This window comes from Accipiter gentilis, chromosome 32, assembly GCF_929443795.1.
Source record: "Accipiter gentilis chromosome 32, bAccGen1.1, whole genome shotgun sequence".
Taxonomy (NCBI): Eukaryota; Metazoa; Chordata; class Aves; order Accipitriformes; family Accipitridae; genus Astur; species Astur gentilis.
The window spans coordinates 14,797,716-14,822,010 of NC_064911.1; the positions used below are offsets into that span (position 1 = coordinate 14,797,716).

Sequence of the window (24,295 nt, forward strand, 5' to 3'; positions counted from 1 at the left end):
GCTGGGAGCAGCTTCTGGGAGCCCAGTGGGACAGAAAAGGACATTACCCTTGGGCTGGGGCACGCCACCTCCCACTGCAGGAGCGCCTGCGAGAGCAGGGGAGAGTGCCACAGCCAGTCCCCTACACCTCCCGTCTATAGATTCTGCCTATAGCTCAGGACGCTGCTGGAAGTTGCTAGGCAGGAGAGCAATCTTGTGAGGAAAGGACCAACCCTGCAAGGTCGGAGGGAGGTATAAAAAGGTTTTTCTGTTACTGTGTATAACCCAAGAGCTCCAAGTGTCCTCTCTTTAAGGAACCTACCCTGTCTCTAGTGTATCACCTGATGTTTCCACAAATCTTTGCTCTAGAATGGAAAGCCTTTCAATGTCTTTCATTAAGCTTCCCATGGAGAAAATAGGACATGTTTCTCCTTGAGGATTTGGCCGGTTTTTTTGTCACAGAATGAAAATAACCTTTTTGTACAGGAGCGGGTTTTATAAATCAGGGTTTTAATTAGTAAACGGGACTTTAGTGAATCATTTTTCTGCAATGGACTTTAAAGAGAAAGAGAAATCAGAAAGAAAAAAAGGAAGAAGTGTGGTTAATTCTAGAACTTTATTTTAGCCTAATCCCTTTGCTGCCACAGTGTTTAATGAACTATAATTTACTATGTTCAGTGTATTTTTTGTGGAAGATAAGTCAAATTGAGACTAGTAAATTGGCCACTCTCATTACAGTGCATGCCCATAGAAAATATTTCACCTATTTGTTGCTCATTCTAAGTTCAAGTGACATCAGGGTTCCCTCTCCTATCTTGAAACGTATTAATATATGTATCACTTGTATCTTTCTTCTTCTGGATTTATCCAGCTTTTGAGAACTTATCAATTTGATGATCTTGGCGGTATAGTCAATATTGTCTGCAAAGTAATTCCTCCCTGTATTACGAATTTCTGGCAACTAATACAATACAATGAAGCCTGGCAACATGAAATTAATATGTCTTGGAAGATAATGTGTACCATAATACATATCTCCTGTGATCTTGCCCAATTCCTGAATTAACAGAACCAACACAGTCTTCTTTGTTCTTAAGGAGCAGACAAAAGAGAGGAGAAGTTTCTTCAGTTCTGGGGTGGGAAATGGTATTCCTCACCTGCCGTGAGACTAGTATGTTTTCCAGGATGTCTTTCCAACTGTTTTTCAACTTGCTGATACTACATCAGCTGGAACTGTCAGCTGTTTTTATAGTGTAGTCCGTTCAGTGTTACTCAGACTAAAATCTGTGTTTGCATATTAGATGTGCACTCCACCTAATCTTGCCTTTTCAGCCATTACTCCACAATATTAGTTTTACGTATATTATGGTTTCATATTTTTATTCTTTGATTATAAATAAATTACTTCCTTTTAATTAAATACACAAGGTTGGGTTTTTTTGTTGATTCTCCCCCCCCCCCCCCCCCCCCCCAAAAAAAAAAACCAAACAACCCAACCTCTCCATTGTTATGATTTTTGCTGAATATTTCTGACTGGCATTTCTTTGTTTTCTGTAAACATGGCGTCTGTTTTTCTAATTATGGTAGCAGGTATTGATGGGAAGTGACATATAATCAAGACTTCTAGTTCAATTTTCTGTTGCAAATAATGTTACAGAGTTTGCTTATATGCCCTGTTACCTTTTTCCTAAATGCTGTTCTTGAAGCATGAGACTGCAGTTTGGTTTGTGACAATTTTCAAATGAGACAAATAGTCATGTTGGTTCTTTTGGCTTTCCTTTCTCTGATTCAAGATAGGAAAGGTTTTTCCAAGAACTGGCTACACAGCCAATTTTCTGCTTTTTGCTGTCAATATAACAAGACAAGACTCTCTGCATTTCACTGTTCATCTTCTTAAAATTAAGACAAGTAATTAAGAGAAATAATGTATTGCATGCCCTTGGGACTGAAATCTTTTTGTTCTAGAAGCGGTCCTCATGAGAATAGGCACTATCAGTGCCTTGCCATTGAAAATATGAATAGGTTTTATAGCTATGTATATTTTAGTTTATATATATATATGTTTTGCAAATTAATAATCTTCCTGAAAAAAATGCCAGTGATGGCAAATCAGAATCCTTAACCTGTAGGACACAGTAATTTATGCACAGTAGTATTTATTAGTTACGTACACTACATTATATTGTGATGTTCTAGAAATGAAATTAAGGCAGTTTTTACTCTTTATTAAAAGATAAAATAGACAGGAACCACTGAGAAAAGCAGAGGTGGGAATGATAGAAATGGAAAAAGAAGATCAGTGTTTTCTTGTGGATATTTAGAAGAAGTTGATGTAATAAATTCATGAGTCAAAATGGACAAAAAAGTCAAAATGGTCATGTCAAAATTGAATGAAAAGGGGCATCATAGGCAGGTATTATAAATTCTCTTATATGTGTTCAGGGCTGGTTTAATCTTTCTGCCTGTGAGCAGCAGCGGGGGAAAAAAAAAAAAAAAGGAAAAAAAACCAAAAAACTTTTCTTGCTATAATCCTTACTAACTTTTCTTTTAAGCTTTCCTCTACTGTGTTTATTCTCTCTAATTCTGCATTTTCATGTCAGAGTAGGTGATACTTCATCTCTCTCCTGCCGAGCAATTTAAAACCACAAGATAAAACAATCTCCCTGCAATGTCCCATAACACCTAATTGCTTAAACACTACTCTTATCTGTACTGCGCTCTTCTGACCTATTCAGATAAGAACTGTTCAATTATATGCTTTCCAGAGTGATTCAGAGGTTGAACAAAGTAAACTGGAAAATACAACCAAAAATTGGTTAATTGATGAGATAGTATATTTTTCTAACATTCAGACTTGCTTCTTCCTTGTACGTACAGCTCTGACTTCCAAGACATCAAGAACTGATTTGGCTTCAGGAGCTAACTAATGCTGAGTCACCACCCACAATTTGGGGTGTGCGCTGCACAAACACGGAACACAATCCTGTTCACAATTCTAATAAACTTCAAGGGGGAACTTTTAAACTTGGACGAGGAGGAAATAAATACTCCGGAATAGACTATTAAATAAACCGCTCCTTGATTGCATTGTCCTTTTAATTGCTTTGTTTTCTCAAAACTAAAATACCATATTTAAAAAAAAAAAATAAAAATCTATTACTTGCTTCAAATACTGCTGGCCATTCAGTAAATGGACTTGACAAGGAGAACTCAAAATCTGAAAACTAGAAGATGTGCAATTGTGATAATTTTAAATGAAAAATTTAATCAAAATTGACAGCTTTCTGTCAGTCGTTTTGCTTTTACAAATGCTTTGTTTCAGAAAAATATTTTATCTCTCTAAATATTACTGGATAGTTTAGACTAGTAAATTTATTTTTGCAATGAAATTCAGTAGTGACTTAATAGTTTTCTGGTTTTTTGTAAGTCTTTTTCCCTTAAAATTTACTTGAATATATTTTCAATATAACTTGTGAAAAAATGCTTTCAACGTAGTCTTGTAATATACAAGACATTATAACGTTGTACAAGTCATTATAACCATGTAATACACCTATAAAGTAGACAGCATACAGTGTACACAGCTTTATACTTAACCTATAAAAATGTGATTAAAAAATACCTATATTTTCATTTTTACTTAGAATCAAACCTTAAGGATTAAATTGTAATTTAAAACCCCCTTTTCTTCATTTGCATAATTCTTTGTAGTCTTTTGAACTACACAGTTTTCATATTTTACAAGATACTGTAGTGTAAGACAAATACATGTGCATATATTTAAACTTATAGCTAGTCTTTAGAGTATCTGAGAAATCCTTGTATACAATAGAAAAAAAAAAATTAAATCTCAAATAGCTTTTTTATGCAGGAGTAATGGCCTCAAATACCTTTCCTGGTGGGAACATACCTTGTCTTTATTTCATAGAGTAATTGGTCTCAGAAGTACTTGTCTAGCAATTCTGCTAATAACAGTTTCTCATTTTCTCATAATTTAAACATAAAAATATGTGAATTGCTCTAAATTATATTGTATCAATATACTTTATGGGAATTCTTTTCCATTACATTGCCCTAGCCAACACTGCTAAAGTTAATTGTTTCTTGTAAGGTTGATTTATGGTGAACCAACAAGGCTGATATTTTTCTTGTGGTGATTTGATTGCACACTGGGTTTGCAGAAAGAGATAACCAGAAACGTGTGTTGGGAAATGGATTAGGTTAGTGTATTAATGAACTACATGCCATTATGCATTTAGCAAATCTGCAGATACTGAACATAGATTCTGGTCAGTAATATGCCACAAATAGTATACTGGTTTAGACACAGCACAGCTCTGTGAGATGAAGATGTTATACATACAGGATACTTTGATCAGTTTTCTCTCAACTCACCTGATGATACTGTAAAAATAATAGGAATAGTGAAGCAAATCACTTTTCTATTTGTATTTTTCTTTTCTGTGATTAATTTTTAATTTTCTTCCCAATGAAAATAGTTGTTTTCCTTTAGAAGAAAGAATTATTTTTTTTTTGCCTACAGTTTAATCACCATTTCCTTCGCAAGATTATGCCATTAGTCACAATGGCAGAGGTATATATGTTTGAGCAGCAGCAGATTGTATTACAATTGAGAGAAATTAAATTGAAAAATTTACAGGGTTGTGAACAAGAAATTCTTTGAATAATTTTCTCTAATGACCCAGTATATAGTGTAGTACTTATCTTTCAAAATCAACTGTTCCAAATAATATTAACAACATAAGCGTTTTCTTCAAACCCTGCCGATTACTGTCTTTGTTTTTCAATAGAAAATACAATCTGAATTAACAAGCCATGAGATTAGTTTGGAAGAAATGAAGAAACGAAACCGGGGTAAAGATGCTGCCAAAAGAGTGCTTTCCCAGATTGATGTGGCACAGGTATGCATATTTTACTTCCTCCAGTTTTCCATCACTTGTGCAAACAAACAGCAAACAAGCAGTAGTACTATTACTATAGTACGAAGTGTTCTTAAGGCATCTCTTTTTTTTTCAGGACATGGTTTAGTGGTCATGGTGGTTTTGGGTTGATGGTTGGACTTGATGATCTTAGTCTTTTCCAAACTTAATGATTTGATATCTTCTGATTTAGCTGCTTCTTTCTAGCCTGGAAATTCGTGGCTAACGCACACATCCGTATCTTCTTACTGCTCGTTTTTCTAGTACAGCCTTCCTATCTAGTTGGCAACGGTTCTAGGGTACCCAGAGCTGATGTAGCCAACTGGTAGGGACACTATATAAAGGGTGTTTTCAATGTGCTGCGGCTGTAAGAAATAAAACTACAATGAGGGGTTTTGGTACACCTTTTGAGGTATTTGAAAACATTTACAGTTAGAAGGATGTTAAAATATTTGGAAACATTTGGTAGAACTGCGTTGAAAGACAAATCTATACTAAGCAGTTCATTGAAGTCATCAGTTTAAAATGTTAGCTAATGCTTTATTTCATCTAGCTTAATAGACAAAGGGAGACCTGTTTGAAGAAGATTTAATTAATGCTTAGGAAGAATACACATTTTTACCCATTAATCTGTGATGGGTTCTTGACTGTTTTGCTGCTTTTGTTTTTGGCATTAGTGCCAAAGTTCCGCAGGCTGCAAAACAAATTGTCATAATTCATTAGGAAAGACAAAAAATTTCATTATGGTATTAACAGTGAACAAGGCTGTCTTTTTCTTGATCTCTGTCAAATACTTCTAGGTAACTTAGCTTCAGTTTTATTATGGATAACATTAATGGCTTATAACAGTTAATTAATTTGAAATGAAGAAGTTGATTTTCTTTTTTTTAATGTTTCCTCTTATCTGCAGGTCTAGATTTTCTTTGTTGAGAATATTTACATTTCCTTATTTTTCTGTCATCCTTCACACTAACTCACCTTCTGATTGTCTCCATGGCAGCTGTGATGTTGCCCGTATTTCATTAGTAAAATGCAGGCATCAGATGACTTCGTATCTGAATGTTTACAAATTCAACAGCATGCAGGAGAGCACTACCCTTTCTAGGTGCCTGGTTTTTGTTGGGTTTTTTTTCCTTAATCCATCTTTGTGCAGGAATTTTTTAATTCAAAAGGCTTCTCTAGATGACCATATGCATCAGTCTGAGTTTTGACAAATTGGTGGAGTCGCTTTGAAAATCTTTTTTGCTTGCATTAGAGAAAATATGAACAAAAAGTAGCAAATTTACATGCATAATGTAAATACCAACTACCAAAAAGGGTAAAAGCTTTGTTCCAAATATTTATTGACTATATTTGATTTTAGGCCAGTGAACTCTCTTGAATTCTCTTCCATCATTGTGCCGCACCTCTAGTGGTAAATCACATTTCACTAGATTTGTCTTCACTTACTTTTTTCCTGAAGAGCATTCTCACTTACAAATAAATACTGCATGCATTTATCTTTTCTTTTTTTTTTTTTTTTTTTTTTTTTTTTTTTTTTTTTTTTTGTGCTAAACAATATTTCTAATTTGGCATATATTTTTCTAAGATTAGTTCAATTACCTAGACAGAAAGTAAACAATTGTGAAAGTAAGTAATTACTATGAGGTTGTGAAACAACTGTGAAGTGACCAAATTTATCTTGACTTTTTGGATTACTGTAGGTTGAGAGTTAAGTTCCATTTTTTAAATTTAAGGGAAAAAGGACAATTAGCAAAATAAAAATCTATTTCCACCACAGTGATTTAATACCTAGTTAGTCCTACTAGGGAAAGAACGGTTACATGAAAGTGGAATCTTATCTGAGGAAGGGCTATTTTTGGAAATTCAATAATAAATTATTTGCAGGAAAAAATTACACGGCAGACAAATTACATTCTTGTTTATTACTTTCACCTATCTTTTAGGGTGAACACACTTGTCAGAGTAAAAAGATAGCGAGTTGACTCCCTTTACCACATTACTAATTCCTAGTGATATTTTAACATTGCTTAATGTAATAAAATATAAAAGAATGTTAAATCTCTAAAAGTATTTAATTACCTGTAATTTTGCTTTTGAATAACAATGGATCATTTGCTTCTAAAGAAGGCATTTTCCTCATATAAAAAATTAATAATTCTGACTTAGCTGTGGGCTTTCCTTTTCTCCCACCAGTTGTTGCTGTGCTATTTAGGCCAGCCAGGTTTGCCTACTGCCCATGAAGTTTGAGTATTGCTATCAATTCAACTGTTGATGTGAAGTAAATTCAGCTGACTACACATTTTAAGTATTTAAGAATTCTGATGTTGCTTCTCACCAAAGATCCATTTAGCCCCAAACCATATCTTCAGTAGTAGCCAGGAGACAGTGACGAGGTACAGCAAGGTGAACATTTAGCGATGCTTCCCGGTGGTTTGCAGCTAAGCAACTTCTGGATCAGAGAGATTTAAAAGCTCATGTCTAAATACTTTCTGAAGTCTTGCAAATTGCTGGAATCCTCAACTTCATTTAACAGCTAGTTACACAGTTTAACTGAATGCTGTTCTTCCTTCTGTTCATTCTGGTTTCCCTACATAAGAGTTTTACTTAGTGCCACCTTCTTTGTGGATTTTGAGAAACAGCTAACAATCATTTGCTACTCAACTTTTCGCATACTGCTAATTTTACTTGTCCTCAGTTGTCTCTCTTCAGACTGACTATTATGCTAAAGCATACTGAGACCTTTAGCTATATAGCTTTGATGGTCCTGTCATTCTTCTTTATACATTTTCTATTTTTACTGTAAGTTTTTTGAGATGAGGGTATCAAAACTGCACACATTATTCAGGCACAAAATAGCTTTATACAATGACTTTTATACTGTGACAGGTATTTTCTTTTTTTCTTCTTTATGTTCCAAATCATTCCAAATACCCACTTTGCTTGTTGGCTGCTTTTAAGTATTGAGCTGATATTTTCCTTTAAATGTTGGAGATAAATGTAAGCATATAACTTTTATAGTTATCTATTATAACTCAAGTGAGAGTGCTAATAGATAATGTAGATCCCACTTGTATATCAAGCTTACTGTTTCTTTTGTGATGTGCATTACTTAATGTTGGGATGAATTAAATATAATTTGCTTGGGTTTTTCCTACAGATCCTCAGTACTGTGCAATCCTTCAGTGACTCTTCACAGATAGCTTTAATTTTCTCTACCATTAATACTGTCATTCTCTCTCTTTTCTGGATCATTTTTAATGTATTGACCAACACAAATTGTAACAGATACTGATGTGGCATTGCATGCTTCCCACAGGACTTGATCTTCATCAAGTTGAAGTGTCACAAGAGGATGGAAATCTAATTAAGTATGAATTTAGTGTATGCAAACACAGTGAAGAAAAGCAAGCCTATTTATTCCTACCATCTGATTCCTATTTTTATTCAATTGTTCACTTATCTAGGGAGAGACTTCCTTTCTTACCGCATTGGATCTCAATTGCATCGAGTATTTAATGAGGAAAGTTGTTGGAAGGAGCTGCTGGAAAGCTACACAGTTTTCTGTCTTACCCAGAACTGCCTTCTGCTCATGATTGCTGCCTCCTTCACAGAAATCTGATAGATGTGGGAAGCATATTTACTAATGCCTATGTATAGGCTAATTCTATTCCTTATTAGAGTTTGTTTCAAGTTTGTATAGCACAGACAACACTCTATTGGTATAAAGTGTCCAGGATTTGAAGAACATAAAGTCAAAAATGTGTTTGCAGATGCTGAGTTCCTATTTAATTACTTACCCATTTCTTAGTGACAGTCTTCCTTTTTTTATTAAACAGTAGAAAAGCTTATTTTACTAGTACTTTGCTCTGTACTTCACAGAGAAATCAGCTCTTATTCAAGTAGATAATTAAAATGCCCTTTCTTTGCTTTATTTTTAATTATTTCCCCTCCCCCTGAGGTAGGGATCATGTGAGCAAGCAATATAATTAATGCACAAAGATAACAAATTGTAAAAATTGTGAAATTAGAAGCCATGCTTGTCATAGATTTTTCTGCCTTCAAATTACTTTCTTTTTACTCTAGGTTATGCTTTTTAAAATGGAAATGGAAATCAATTTTATACTCTAAATCTCAGGTTTTGTGCTAGACCTACTTACTGCCCAGCCACTTTATTTGGGTTTCTTTGAGGGTCTAAAAGATTCACTCCTCATACCAAGAAGCAGCAACGTGGTAGAGTTGATGAGCGTCCACTCTGGAATGTGAATGTGTTATGCTCAAGCCATTAAACCTCCATTCTCTACCCCATCCCCCACCATTTTCATGTTGGACAATACAAAAACCTCTCCCTTGCTTCACTTGAGTATATGGGCTCTTTTGTTGCTGGCTCTGCCGCATCCAGTGCCCTGGATGATACAAGAATTTTCTTCCTCCTGTGAAGACCGAGATTCTCTGCTGCTGGTATTTTCCCCAAAAGTTTTAAATTCTTTAAATTAGAAACTGGTGACTGATAATGGATCCTAAGTATTCTGAAACAGGTCTAAGACTTGTCTTCAGTGTCGATTTGATTTCACATTTACTACTCACCCATGCTTCCTTTTCAGAAAAAGCTGCAGGATGTCTCCATGAAGTTTCGCTTGTTCCAGAAGCCGGCCAACTTTGAACAGCGCTTACAAGAATGTAAAAGAATTTTAGATGAAGTGAAATTGCAGGTGCCCAAGTTGGAGATGAAGAGTGTTGAGCAGGAAGTAGTACAATCCCAGTTGGATCATTGCATGGTGAATATTTAAACATGCTGTCTTTCTTTTTTGTTTCCTGTCTGTTCTGGCTTTCAAATTTAAAGTATCTTCAATGACAATGCCAATATTTTGGGGGAGATATTGGAAAAGATTCCGAGAAAGATTTAAGAGCAAAGTTACACAATGAAAGTTATAGGAACCTTTTTAGTTAAAGTTTGATTTTCTCAAGGAGAGGAGGGTAGACAGAAGGGGTTGATCTTCCTTGTCCTACTTCTCTTGGTTGCAAATGACGTTAGAAGGACATTGTACACTTAAAATTGTATTCAATTTCAAAGTTTGCCAGGATACAATAACATGGTGAAATAGTTGTAACAGCCTTACAGTAACTTTTTCATTTCTGTAAGTTGTCTCTTCTTCTGTTACGGCAAAGAACTCTCAGAAGCATGAGGTGCCAATTAAACAAGTGAAAAATTTTGAAAATATGGATTTATGTGGAGAAAACTAAAAATTACAGAATGTTGTCCTGAATTCATCATGAGAAACAAAGTATCAGTTACTCATGAAATTGAAAAAAAATAAAAATAAAAACATTCTCATTTCAGTGAACTTTCAAACAATGGTCGTGCACTGCCACTATGTGAGAAAGCCACTTAGGATCCCATTCTAATTCCCCCTTCCCATCTTGCATATGAGTTTATCTCCCTGGATTGGCTCTATTTTCCACAATATGGTCGTCGTGGAACTCCGTGATGTAGCCAAAAGAGATGTTGCAGTGCTCAAGTCTATTCTAGCCAGGAAACACAAAACATAAAGGAAAACCATAGATTACAGCTTCCATGCGATGGCATGCTATGAATTTCTTACAGTTGAAGAGCAAAAGATGAACTGAATGTGGCCTAAAGAATATGGGAGAAATCTACATGTTTCCCTTTAATATCCCTGTAATCCTGTACCCCTTTACTGTTGAAGGAAAGTAGAGATAAGGATGAACATTGTGTGTTTGATGATAATAAAACAGAGATTTTAACAGCACGAATCAGAACAATCAGATCCTTGTCTTCAGCTGGGTTTTTTTCTGGGGCAACGGCATGCCTGAAGTTTTGTGAGGGTTTTTTTGTTTTTTTGTTTTTTTTTTCCCTCAACCTCTTTCAGATCTAAATGTAAGAATTTAAATTAAAAAATAAGCATGGAACAAGCCAATGTTTTGGGGGTTGTTTTTTGTGTTTTTTTTTTTAATCTTGTTTTTTTCTTAAATGCAATTACCCGTAAATTCACATTCTTATCAGAATGATGTGGTAATTAGTAATCCTGTACTGAATTAAAGTATCTTCACTCAGCAGCTAGCTTTTCCAGCCCTGTCATATTGTGTGGAAGACTTACAGTATTTTTAAAGCATTGTGTTTACCGATTGCTTGCCTGCTGTCACTTGCTGAACACTTGTTTATCCCTTATTTTTTACTTATCATTGAAATAGTGCAGGAAAGTCCAGTGAATTATATAGTATATTTTTGCTTAACCTCATCACGTTGCTTTTTCATGTTAAAATTTTAATTTTTTTTTTTTCAATTATTTAATTTTTTAATAGTATTACAGTTAGTAAATGTAGGGGAAATCCTCTATCCTACTGATTCAGTCTCCTGATTCAGTAGTATGAAAAACTGTTGGGTTTTTAAATTAGTTTAGTGGCTATTTGTAGTTTAAATACATCCAACAAGCTGTGTGAGTTGACAGAAGACATCTCTTGTTGTTTTAAATACTGAATTATCTAAATCAGTTTGAAAACAACCTTTGTCATACCTTAAAACAATTAGCGATGGCGTGTACTTTCTTATGTATACCATTTCTATCATTGGTTTTGGTGAGAAGTCTTTGAAGCCAATATTAGTAAAGATAGGCTGTTCTGAATCTGTTCATTTGAATTCTGATTTAGAAACCGATGAATTTTTCTTACAAACTTTTTTAATACATGCGCAGACTCAGGGTGAGTTTTCTCTATCCTGAGGTCACACACCATGGTACCTCTCAACTCCTTCAGCTTTCAAACGGGAGTGGAAGGTGCTCAGGGTCATGCGTGATGGTGGTTTTATACGGCAAACGATGCAAAGCCATCTAGTGCGTCTTTAGAATACCTTCAATAGTCCTTTCTCTTGTACTTATTTTAACGGCGGCATTTCACTTTCATATTTCTATTTGATTAGAAATTATATAAAAGCCTGAGTGAGGTGAAGTCTGAAGTGGAAACAGTGATAAAAACCGGGAGGCAGATTGTTCAAAAGCAGCAGACAGAGAACCCAAAAGAACTGGATGAAAGGCTCACAGCTTTGAAGCTGCAATATAATGAATTGGGTGCAAAGGTAAGCTCTGTGCTTTTAATACAAAACTATGCCCTCTTTTTAACTGGCAAAGTGAAGAATACTCTTGGTATGGTAGGTAAATTGGTTCCTTTCAAGGCCCTCACTTTTTCTAAACAGTGGGACAGAAAGAATGGAGGCAAAAGCGATCATTAGGATGGCCGTTCAGTTGCTCTGAGAAAAAATAACCTTCTAGAAAACTATAAAATTCCTTTATTACAATTTAAAATTATACTTTCTTAATGTTTTAATCTATTTTTTCTTTTACTAGTTCATTGGGTTTAGGGGTCAGAGGGAGATGTTGTTTCATTTTAATACCTCAAACAATCACTTGTTTCAAAACACTTTGGGTCAGAAAAATACTTAGATTTTGTTTGTGATTTTTTCACGTTTTATTTGAAGAGCTACTTCATAAAAGAGAATTCTACCTTTTCATTTCCTTCTGCCTCTGACTGTACAGATCTTTAAGTATATCATTTCCATTTGTTGCTGTTCAAAAATCCATTGACTGAAAATTCTTGCTACTGCAGCTTTCCTGAGGAGGCATTTGTGTACCACTCTGCTTTGCTCCTTCGGCACTCTGAACTACACATATGTTCAGTTATTGTTGCAACTGTTCTCTGGTTTAAATGTCAGGTATAATCCTGACTTAACCTTTTCACTGTATCTTAATATATAAACCATGTAGAATATTGTTTAGTTATCAGTATGTGGAATAATTCTCCCATTGTTATACATCTCAGATACCAGCAAACCCTTGTTTAGAATTTAGTCATTTGTCATCCTCCATTACATAGGGATTATCAAATTTCTTCACGTTAGGCAAAACTAAATCATCATCCTTTGAACTTTGTAATGAGGAGTGTATTGCCTTGGAGTACAACATTTTGTTTTGTTTTAAATCTAATATTTATACAGTGCTCGGTTTGACCACTTAGTGAATGTCGGCATATGATTAGGAGGACAACATGAAGGCTTTCCCAATATTGCTTTATATAATCTTAGCTTCACCTACAGAAAGGGAAATAGTTCTCAAAATGTGGCAGGCTTTTACCATGTGATGCCAATGATAAGGTATTTGTATATAATTAACCTCGTAGAATCAATTCCTATTAATTTCCCGAGCGCTGCCATTCCCTGTGTAAAATTTCCAGCTATACATCATCTATTTCTTTATTGATTCATGTACACTGAAATGCTGCTGCATTTCCTAACAGGAAAAAAGTTTTGTTTACTCAGTTCTTCCTAAAAGTCAACTAAACAGACAGTAGGAAAGACAGACTACTAACCAAAATTAACAAGACTGTGATTGGAAAAAACCCCGTACGTCAGTCCCTGAAGGCATTTTACTCTGGGTCTGCATTACCTATGGAGCGCGTTGCCTGCTCCTGACATACAACGCTCTGCAAAGACCTTTGAGCTCTGAAGAGGAGTTGTGGCTTTGTCCTAAAGAAGACTTCATGCAAACAAGTCAATTACCAACTGTCCTTAGTTACTCTGTTTTCTTCTTGCCCTCATTAGAACTATCTGCAGGACTTCTAAAAGTTCTAGGAGTAGAGTAAATGTGGTGCTGTAACTGGCTGAATGAAGATTGTGAATGACAGTTCTAGCTGCCTATTTCTAAAATATATACACTTCAAATACACGAAACAGGACAGAATGCAAATTGTTTATTTTGTCAGATTATAAATTATTAAAACCCTAAAGTATTACTAGCTAGGAAAAGGAGTCCATGGTAACAGTGAGAGTCAGTATGTGGTTTGAACACATAAAGATAATCAAGCCCCACTGACTACAATATGATAAAACAATAAGAGTTATGTTACTTTTGACAGAGATAATACTCATTTGGGAACAGTTCTCTCTCGTACTAGAAGATAAAGGTATTAAGAGACATCAGTCTTTGGGTGTCAAGAAAACTGAAGAGTCTGCTTCATTAAGGTGCAGATAGCTATCATTCGGGATTAGATAAAATATTTGGTTTCTCCGTTATTTTAGAAAGGACTGTGGCATTTGTTTCCACGCTAATTTTAACATAACAGCAGACAGGTGCCATTGTTTTAGGAAACCTCTCAACTAATGAAGGGATAAAAATGTACCATTAGGAAGCCATTAGTGATCTGAAGTGAGCCATATTGCAAATTAATGTGTCTCAAAAATCTGCAGTGCTGTGTTTAGCTTTGTTGGCCTAGATGTAATTTCTCTCTTTTACTTTTAAATAGCATGGTAGTTACCAGTTTTAGAGAGAGTCACAAAAGCCCAGAGATATAGAACTAAAAGAATCAGCCATTATCAGCCCTAATTGATTGCATTCAGCCAAAGTCGTCTTAAGAGAAAACTGGTAATAGTTATAACTAGTAGTAAGGCTTAGGACTGAAATGTATAGTCTGAAGGAAAAAGACATCTTCAACCATAGACTCACTTTTGTGATTTCGTACGCACTGCATCAGGAGGTCCTCCCATATTTAAAGCAATCCTTAAGTACATTTTTAAGCATAGACAGGAAAATTATTATTGTATTTTCTGATAATTTCTGTACATACTCTGGTTTTGCTATATATTTTAGATATCCTAACTTTAGACACTCTTTAATTTTTTCCCTTAAGAAGAGGGGGAAGGTGTGTGAGAGATTTTTATTTCTTCCTTTTTTTTTTTTTTTTTTAGCATATACACATGGATATGAATACCTTAAACCTCTCTTTGGTCTAGGAATGAGTTCTGTCTGTTCAGCCCATCAAGGTTTGCCCCTCATTTATAGTCAAATATGCTTTAAAAGCATGAAGGATAATTTTGAGACTTTAGCAGTGGCCTCAGTGTAAATAGGTTTGAGATGAAATTGCAAGAAAACCAAATGTCATGTGAATATCGTGGTGTAGTGGCTACCTTTATGATAACTATTCCATGCCTGGGCTTGCTTACGCATTCCCTTGCCCACATTCTCTCTCTCTCTCCGACACAAGCATATATACATTTATACATGGAAGCAACTAGATTAGAGCTTAGGTAGTTTGGTCGTTGTGAGTGGCTGTGAGGTAGGGTTTGTAGCATACTTGTGTCAAATCTGTCAGTGGTAATTCGTCAGAGCGGGGAGCTGGACTCTAAAAGAAAGTGGCAGTAATAATGTTCTTGCTGCTCTCCTAAGGGCATTGCATGCAGTAGGGGCTATTACTTACGAGGTCAGGTCTTTCCTCACAATCCCACTGCGGCACAGGGATTTTTAGCCGTGCGACTAAAAGGCTGTAAAATACCGTTCCTTTGCTTTAAGTACCTGCTTTTCTCATTTTACTTTTATTTGCTATATCCAAGACTTCTCGCGAGTAAACTATTTAACATAGCCTAAATAGCTTTAAAATACAGACCAAATTTATGGAGATACTACGTTTGATATCCCTTTATGATACAGAAGGCCTTTAGAGGGCACTGTTTCCTATTTTTCTTTAGAAAGACATCTTTACATTTGAAGTACAAACAGAAACTGATTAATCACTAACCTCTGGATATTTACAGTGTATATGGAAATAGTGTAGCATTATTGATATTATATACAGAATTTAGAGATGTATATAGCAACACAAATATTCCTTCTGTGTTTGGGCAGGTATCAGTAACTTCATTTTATGGTATAGCAGGTGGTTAGAGTTCTTACAGAGGCAATCATGCTCGGGGTAGTGCACTTTGCATTGTATTGCTGCTAAGTACCTGCAAATAGTTATTTACAATGGCTATTAATATTCATCAGAAGAAGTAGTGAAAAACATGTGTAAATTCCTGACTCCATGTGTGAATGGAGCTCTAAAAAGCTGAGTTTTATCATCCTTCTCAGGGATTTACCTCTTGGCCTGCCTGTAAGTTCTGAGGTCTCATTTAATAAATTTGCCATACAAGAAGGCATATAAAGCACATTCGGTAAAGAAGAAATGTTCTGAGATTTTAGTAGTAAGCCTCTACAGAGTGGTAATACGTGATCAGGGACACTTTATTGCTTATTCCCTGGGCAAATCTGATCTGTTTACTCAGGGATAGCAAAAGACATGTACCTAACCTCATAACATCCTATTACATTTTAAAACCTCAAACTCTCCTTGGCAGTAGAGCTAGGAAGCAATTTGATCATTGTGCAACTATTTGTACTCAAACAGTGTCAAAGCCCGAAATAGTTTTAGTAGATCTTGATACCAGTTTTGAATACCTAGCACTACTGTAGACAATTTTTTCCTATTTAAAAATACTTAAATAAAAATCAGTGGCTACAATCTCACTTGATTACTAATTGACATGCCAGGTAATTAGTAATTTCTTTTAAGTGTTAGTGACCTATGGAATACTTTTAATCCACCTTCTTTGGCTGGGCTTTTTTAAACTTCAGCACAACATAATTTATTCATTTGTATTTTCTAACTACTAATAGCCTAATGTCTAACGTGGTATATGTTCCCATCTGAGATCTCTTCATTTACTCTTCTGCCTTCTCCACTAAGTATGTGGAACCTTCTCTCGCTCTCCCTGAATCTGCTTAGGGGCTCGCAGGGAAGATTGTATTTCCCCTATTCCCCTGGGTTACACAAAAGTGCAGTGTAAGACAGTGAAGAATATAATTACTCAGCCTTCCTTCTAGGTACCATGTACTATGCTTAAAAGAACTTAACAAATAAAACAGAAATTGTCCATAGCACTTCACATCCAAAAGTTTCAGCAAACTAAAAACTGAAAAGTTAACTGTGCTGCCTTAGTTTGACATCGTTCAGTGACTTCTATGTTTCAAGATTATGGCGTTCCTTTGGCAGAGAATGTTTTTCTTCTGTGTAGTGTAGCTACATAGAAAAAAACTTGAGGATTTAATATCACTAGCTGGCCATCTGTATGAAAATATACTCTTTGAAAGGTTTGGACATCTATTTTGTGTCTCGGAAAGCCTGTTAATTCAATTGTTCCAAAATAGTTTGCTAGGCATGACTTCAAAACGGAGGAGGAGGAGGTTTGCAGAGGTCTGCTGCTAGTTCAAACTCAACGTGTCTTTCTGCACATATTTTTTCTTGTAGGTGTTTGCATTCCAGCAGCAAAATTACAGATATTGAGAGAACTAAGGCAAGATATAACTGTATTAAAAGTGCAACTTGGCTTATGAAATTGCGAGTTAAGCTTTTCTAGAAAAATGGCATCTAGAAAATGATGTATAAAAATCATTTAACCTGTTTGACTGAAGAGTTAAGAAACACATGTTTTCTTTCTGCAGGTGACAGAGAAAAAGCAAGAGTTAGAGAAATGTTTGAAATTGTCCCGGAAGCTACGAAAAGAAATTAATGCTATGACAGAATGGCTTGCAGCAACAGATGCAGAACTGACAAAGAGATCAGCTGTGCAGGGGATGCCTAGCAATTTGGATGCTGAAATTGCCTGGGGCAAGGTAACAATGTAACACACACTGTACCTTTATGCACGTTACAGAATGATAGATTTCTTTCTTGATAAAGAAAGAGAATGAAAACTCTGGCATTTTAATTAGTGGAACTTTGTAACTGTTATGGCAATGTCTCACCCTGCCACTAATGCTCAGAAAAGTTTGAACCATCTTGTCTCTGCATATATCAATAGCACAGTTCACCTTCATATTGCAATAATCTTCACTGAGATGAATTTAAAGTTAGATTTTCATTTTTCAGAGTACTATAAATTATCCATCCAGTATCTATGTAAACAGAGATCCATGTAAATAGAGATCTCTTTTTCTCTCATTCCATTCTACTCATGATTAGGAAAGTATTAAACAGTAAAACAACTCCAGTGGATGAAAGCTTAAGGAAGTCAGAACACTATATATTCCACGTGTTCAGACAGCAGCCAGGAGGTGGGATATTTGTTTTCTTACCCTTTTTGGTTTGTAGCTAATTTGTTTTCATTCCTGGGGCTTCTTTCTTCCATGAGACTTCACCCTGAACTCTTATTTTAGGTTAAAACTCAAAGCCTAAAATGAAACTTTCCTCAAAATTACTATGTGTGCCACAGCTCAAACATCTTACAGAATCACTGAGGAACGCAAGGGTTCCGCATCAAACTACGTATCTCTGTGTGATGTTAAGCCTTAGCGCAGAATCATTCAACACTAGGTAATCTAGTTTATATTCTGCATATGTAACAAATATCCAGTCTAACTCAGAACATAAACCAAGTCATCGTTGTACGCACATACCATAATCTCTGCTTTAGAGGAAACGACGCTCAACATTATCCATACCAAAATCTGTGCTTTAGAGAAAACTACGCTCAACATTATCCAAAGCATCAAAATTTCAAATAATTATGTGTAGCAAGCAGCATTTTGGCTAAGTGCTTCTATGTAATTTCAAAAGAAAACTACAAAAAAACCCCTTAAACAGTATCGGGGTTTTGTGCAAAAGTTTACCACTTCTGCTTTTTTCAATAGTAAGAATCCTTTAAACATTTCACCAGTTTCACCATGCTATATAGAAATAGTCATGAATAATACACAGGCAACCTTACCCATTTTTTTAAAGGCTGTGCAGATTAAAGGCACTGGAGTAAAATGTCGTTTGTGGTTTGTTTTGTTTGTCTTTGTCCTTTTCAAGCTTCCAAGCTTGATAAAATGTCTTTAGCCTTGAAATGCACTGATGATTTACAAACTAGTAACAATAAAAAGAAAGTCTCCAAGTCTTTTGTGAGGTTTGGAATTGGGTTTTTTTTTGGTCATCAGTCTCTAAGAATGACAATATTTTAAAAGTAGTATCCAAAAATATATAAAGATCAACTTTCGCTATTATTATCTTACAGTTCCTGCTTTAACTATCTCTGCTTTGACTTTCAAATCAAAACCGCGATCCCTAAAAAACCCATTGCTGCTTGATGTTCTCTCATTTTCACTTGCTGCTTTTCCTACAGCAATGTCTGTGCAGTTCCTCTCGTTACTTTTGATTGATATTGTGATCTTAACACCCATAATAAAGGACAAGTGTCAGATTTTTAAGAGATGGGTTAGACAATCATATGGTGTTAATGCCCCAAACTAACCTGCCAGTTACTCAGTCCATTTAAGTAAGAATCATCTTTGGTGGTGTTAAACTACGCAGTACAGTTCTGCTGACACAGAAAGGTACGCTGTATGTTCCTGCGTGCGTGCTCAGGAAACTTAATCCAGATGTATACAGCTTCACAGCAGTTTAAATAGAAAGATTTGTCCTTAATATCACTTAATTGTTAGATATGAACCTTAATGCTTCCGAAGTTGCATAATTAGAACCTACAGCCTGATGATCAGCGCAGTTACACCGTGGGAAGTCCTTGTTATGTCTTACACTTGCTACAACAAGTACAACATATTTTTATCTTATGACAATCAAAAAAGATAACAAGAGCTAATTAAAATAAGAAATAGTAACATGAAAAATATGTCAAACAGGAACCACTCCGCCTACTAATCTTAAAGAAAGCCATTGAGTACTGTGAATTCTCACAAGGAATTGACACATAAAGGGTTGCAGGAAAAACTGGTAAAAAGCATATTTTGGCTTCATATTCTGCCCAAAGCCTTCACTGCAACCTAACCTCATATAGTACCTCATCTCTTCTCCTTCTGTCAGTTAGCCACTAAAATAAGAACAAACAACTTTGGATGAGAGCAGCTGCCTCTTGTTGAGGTACGTATGTAGCGAGTGAGTGCCTTTCAGAATTCCTTTATTAAGATTTTCTGTAGGCAATATAAACCAACGTTCACATAAATGTAAGCAGACTTCTATTTCTGAGGAATCCAACAGATAGTGTAAGTGCAGATCCTAGCCTTCCAAATGTACACATTTGCAGAAATATGTGAAGCTAGTATACTTTTTCCTAAAGAATCTGCTCCCACTAAGAGGCAGGAATTGCTGCGTGTTATCCTGGACGCTTTAAAATTCTTGCGAGGACTTCATAAATAAGTTCGATACTGATACTCCTTTGTGGATTTCAGTGAGGCATCATACAAAATTGTACATCAATAATTCAGTCCCCAGAACCAGGGCCTCACAGTATCTGATTAATGTCGCGGCTCAGGGCTGCGGACTTCCCAGGTAAGTAGGCTGCCGAAGACAGTAACTGATCTAATGAAATGCACTGGGAGATGAATGAAGCCCAGCAGATTCCCATTGTGAGGAAAGTCTGCAGAAAAACTAAGGTGGAAAATGGAGGGGGAGAGAGGAGAACTCAATAGTGCGAATGAACTGAAAATTGGATGTCTGCTGCTGTCGATAGAACTAAGCAGAGAGCTCATAATCTTTTCTTCTTTACAGCACAAGGAAGCAGTTACCTTTATTACTGCACTTATTTCTAATTCATTTTCAGTACCCAAGACTTCTTAAAATGAGAAGAACTCAGAAGGTTTCAAAGATAATTACAGAGGTTAAAATAAAAAAAAAATCATACGTGCGAAATTGTCTTCAAGCTGTAAACACCTAGAAATAAAAAGGAATGTCCATCTTGAGTAGGAAATGACATTAACGAAACATAGCATTAATCTGGACATGAAGGGAAGTGTGTTATTTATTTGTTCATGTCTAGAATTTTTCTAAGGAGGGAACAAAAACTTGGCTGAGCTATGTGAAATGAGATGGGCAATATACTGAAGACTGTAAATCCTGCCTTTTTACTCAGTAGAGACAAGCTAAATCGTTCAATTTGAATTCAGTTCTGTTATAATAGATAAGAAAAATGACATGTGGGTGGAAAGATAGTCATTAAGCATTGTATATTAGAAATCCGTTTATAATTAGAAGTCTGATTTAGTGAACATATTTATCACTGAAGACATTAACCATTGTGGGGTTTATTTGTCTTTTAATCAGGAACTGGCCTGATAAGAATTAGATTGCCAGGAAACCATGTTCTCAAAAAGGAAATGGCAGATGGTATTACCAGGAAAAGTTCTGTATCACTCCCTGCTATCAGCAGTATGAGTCTGCCAGTTCTTTAATGTTATATTTTAGCACAGTGTATAATACCAGTGAGTATAAATTTGACTTGAAGTACTTAGAATTACATTAGATAACACATTTAACAACTTATTTCCTGTCAGTAAAATCAGTAAAAGAAAATGATCTGATAATTGTGTCAGCTGATTCATAGTCAGGGGCCAGGACGCAATAAAAATAAAAGATGTGCTGTGAATAAACAAATAAATATGTATAATCAGCCACTGAGAAGGCCGTAATGTCAGCTTCTGATTAATTCTGTAATCCCACCCGTGAGAACCGAACCACCTAACTAATTTCTTTGGGAGATTCAAATTGCAGAGATTACTTCTGAGGAATCCACAGCGTACAGGCAGCGTGGAGGCACACAGAACTTTTCTTCAGTTGTTCATTGGTGTTGATTTTTTTTAATCTACATATGTTAATAACCAGCACAATTAAAATACTATCCTCTGCATTTGGTCACAATTTTTTGAAAAAACATTAGCAGTTCAACTTGATACCCGGTAGTTTTATCGTTATAAAATATAGCTCAGAAACCCTCTGCAGCACGTCCTCAGAAAAAGCCATTCCGATGTAGCTTCTGTTTTCGAGCATAATTCGTGCCTGGTTAGTATTTGCTAATGTGAAGGAGGTCGTGATTTTCGCTCCCTTATGAAACATCAAGTGAAGAAAACAAAACCAAACCAGTAGTATTTGTTAGTAAGCTGAAAGATAAAGAGTATGGAACAGTACAGTGGGGTCAGAGAGGGAGCTGTGAACCCCACTCAAAGCGTACATGGCTGCACAGGGACCTGCAGTTATTTATACTGAAATGATTCATCCTGTCATCCTATGGCTCCTGATGTAAAATAGGTGAAATACTGTTGTATGCAACTACAAACCTCTCATGAATTCTCAGTGAGGCTTGCCCCCATGCCTTTCAACACTGCAGAGTAATCTGGCTTCCACCTGGGTTTCAAGCCATCCAGAGTTGTTTTTCTTAAATAAAACTTGTATTTTGCGCTACAATTTCTCTCCTGAGGTTTCGATGGTAGAGACTGGTGTAAGGGAAGCTCAGCTGGTCTTTCTCTCTCCCTGTCTCCCTTCTGGTGTTCCCGGGATGGGGATTAGAAACCGGTCACCTGAGCATGCCCCGCACGCAGAGTTCTAACGGAGAGGAAGGATCTGATTGCTTTCATTTCCTGGGGGCCAGGAACCTAAATACCATTTCTCATGGAGATGTTCAGGTCCTGGGGATTCAGTGGCGATGCGACGTCTCAGTTGTGATTAAGGCATGCTACGAGCACTTTTTCTGAGCAACACAAGTGAGAAAAGAATAATGGTTCCTTTAAGAGCTAAGGAGAGATTTCATTCAGTGAAATACGAATTTGTCACGTCAAAGAACTTCCATTGTGGTATCCTGTACCACATAGCCATAACTGGTGCTTCAAAAAAGTGGAAGTACAAGAGTTTCTTTCAAAGAGACATTTCAGAATTATAACAGAAATTTGAACAGCAATTTGAATGGCGAGATTGCCATCATCTTTAACTCTTGTATCTGCTAGTAGTTGTGATCCTATATGGAGTTATATATAAAGGAGATGACCATATATATATACACACATATATATATCTCGTTAATATAATCTGTATAATTTGTATACACATTTTAATGGTGCTGTCTTTCCTGAAAGTATTTATGGAACCTTTGTCTTCCAGCAAGTAATACACACTTGAATAAACTTTTGTTTTATAACTAAATATACTAGTCCTAAGGGGGGGTTGGGAAGTGAATGTACTAACTTCACTATAATGACACATAGCAGAGTGAATGTAATCTGTTTTAAAACACTGTTAAACATTGCTGACAAATTTTCACAGCTGCAGCTGAATTCTGGGTGTTATGATGCTTAATTGAACCTTTTATTTACATATTTCTGTTCCCCACAAAATGCAATGTGAGATTGCATCAGAAGATTAGCTTCTACCCAACTTCTAACTTGTTTATATATTTTATTTATGTTTACATAGTTTCATCCTGATAAACACGCAAAATCAAAATGTATAAATTGCCTAGTCCTTCTGGGAAGATTTTCACCACTTTTAATTGTTAATGTTTCATATTGTACCCACCGTGGTGGTGTTTGGGATTTTGGCGTTTCTTTTTTTAAGGTGTTGGATCTTTTAAATGCCATTCTTAAATTACAGAGCTAACACTTTTGATTCGGTAGTTAAAATTAAATTTCTACGTCTTTCTTACATATTTTGAAATAAACTGCACAGCTGAAATGCAATTTGACATTAGGGTGACGAGCAGGGAGTTTAAATCCAGCAAGGCTGGGGTTTTTCCCTTAATTTTGAAATATGCTCTTCTATTTCCCAAGAACATACAGGGAAAGGGTGATGAGTGAAGGCCAAGTCACTGAATATTGTAACTTTGTCTTCAAAAATTAGCAGATTTTGAAAGCCACTCGCTCAGTTTTAATGAAATAATCCTATTTATATACTGGCATCACAACACATTTTTTTTATTTATTCTATATAGTGTTGTTAAATTAATAGCAGTTCTTTTGTCTTTTTAATACACAAAATTTACCAATGCTATGCGTTATATTGCAGTGGATGAAGTATACGTAGGCTGTCACTGTCTAGTAATACTAAAAAGAGAAACAGAATTCTGAAGAATATAATGAAGAAATGTCAGATAAAAAACCCAATCGTGTTATCGAAGTTGTGAAAGAACTGAAAAAAAGTTGTTAGTTTACCTAGTTTACATATGGTATGATACAGAGGAGGTCTTAGCTGATAACGCAGTGTGGAATCCCACTGTCTTTACAGACGGTGCTAGTTCTTTCACTGTGTTCTAGTGGGTCCAGGATTTTATATGTCAGAACTTTGAATAATTGAGATTTTGAAGTATTGCAGAAGATGGCTTTTTCACTTTGACATTTTGTTGAAGGCCTCAATGGTTTTTTGGTTTTTTTAAAAGAAGGTGGGGGGAAGTGTGATTGTGTACTTATCTCGCTGGTTATTTATGTTCCTTACTTGCTAATATACAGGAGCGTTAATATTGCCCAGAGGTACACCTAGTCTTTGGTTTACATTATTTCTTTACTTTGAAAGGAGCAACTCCTGGGATCAGGCAAAGCGCAGTTACATTTTTTGATACACATTGGGAATTATACATTCAGCTTTTGGGTAGCAGTTCTATTTACTAGTCATTTAATTGATCCATCTGTTTACATTTCTGGTTGGGATTAATATTTATATATGTATAGCCCAAAACTGGTCTGAGTTTTCCTTCATGTAAAATACAAAGGAAACCACAACCCATAGTAAATATGCCTCAG

At 35.7% G+C, this 24,295-nt stretch overlaps 1 protein-coding gene across 16 annotated transcripts in view; it reads left to right on the forward strand.

Annotated features, from left to right (window-relative positions):
- The window catches only part of DMD (dystrophin), a 1,191,992-nt gene that overhangs the window by 482,600 nt on the left and 685,097 nt on the right, over positions 1–24,295 (forward strand). For all 16 annotated transcript variants that reach the window (XM_049835325.1, XM_049835324.1, XM_049835302.1 and 13 more), the window contains 4 exons: positions 4,791–4,901; positions 9,524–9,697; positions 11,857–12,012; positions 17,243–17,413. In XM_049835325.1, the coding sequence (XP_049691282.1) occupies positions 4,791–4,901; positions 9,524–9,697; positions 11,857–12,012; positions 17,243–17,413 (612 nt within the window). The remainder of the gene's footprint in view (positions 1–4,790; positions 4,902–9,523; positions 9,698–11,856; positions 12,013–17,242; positions 17,414–24,295) is intronic.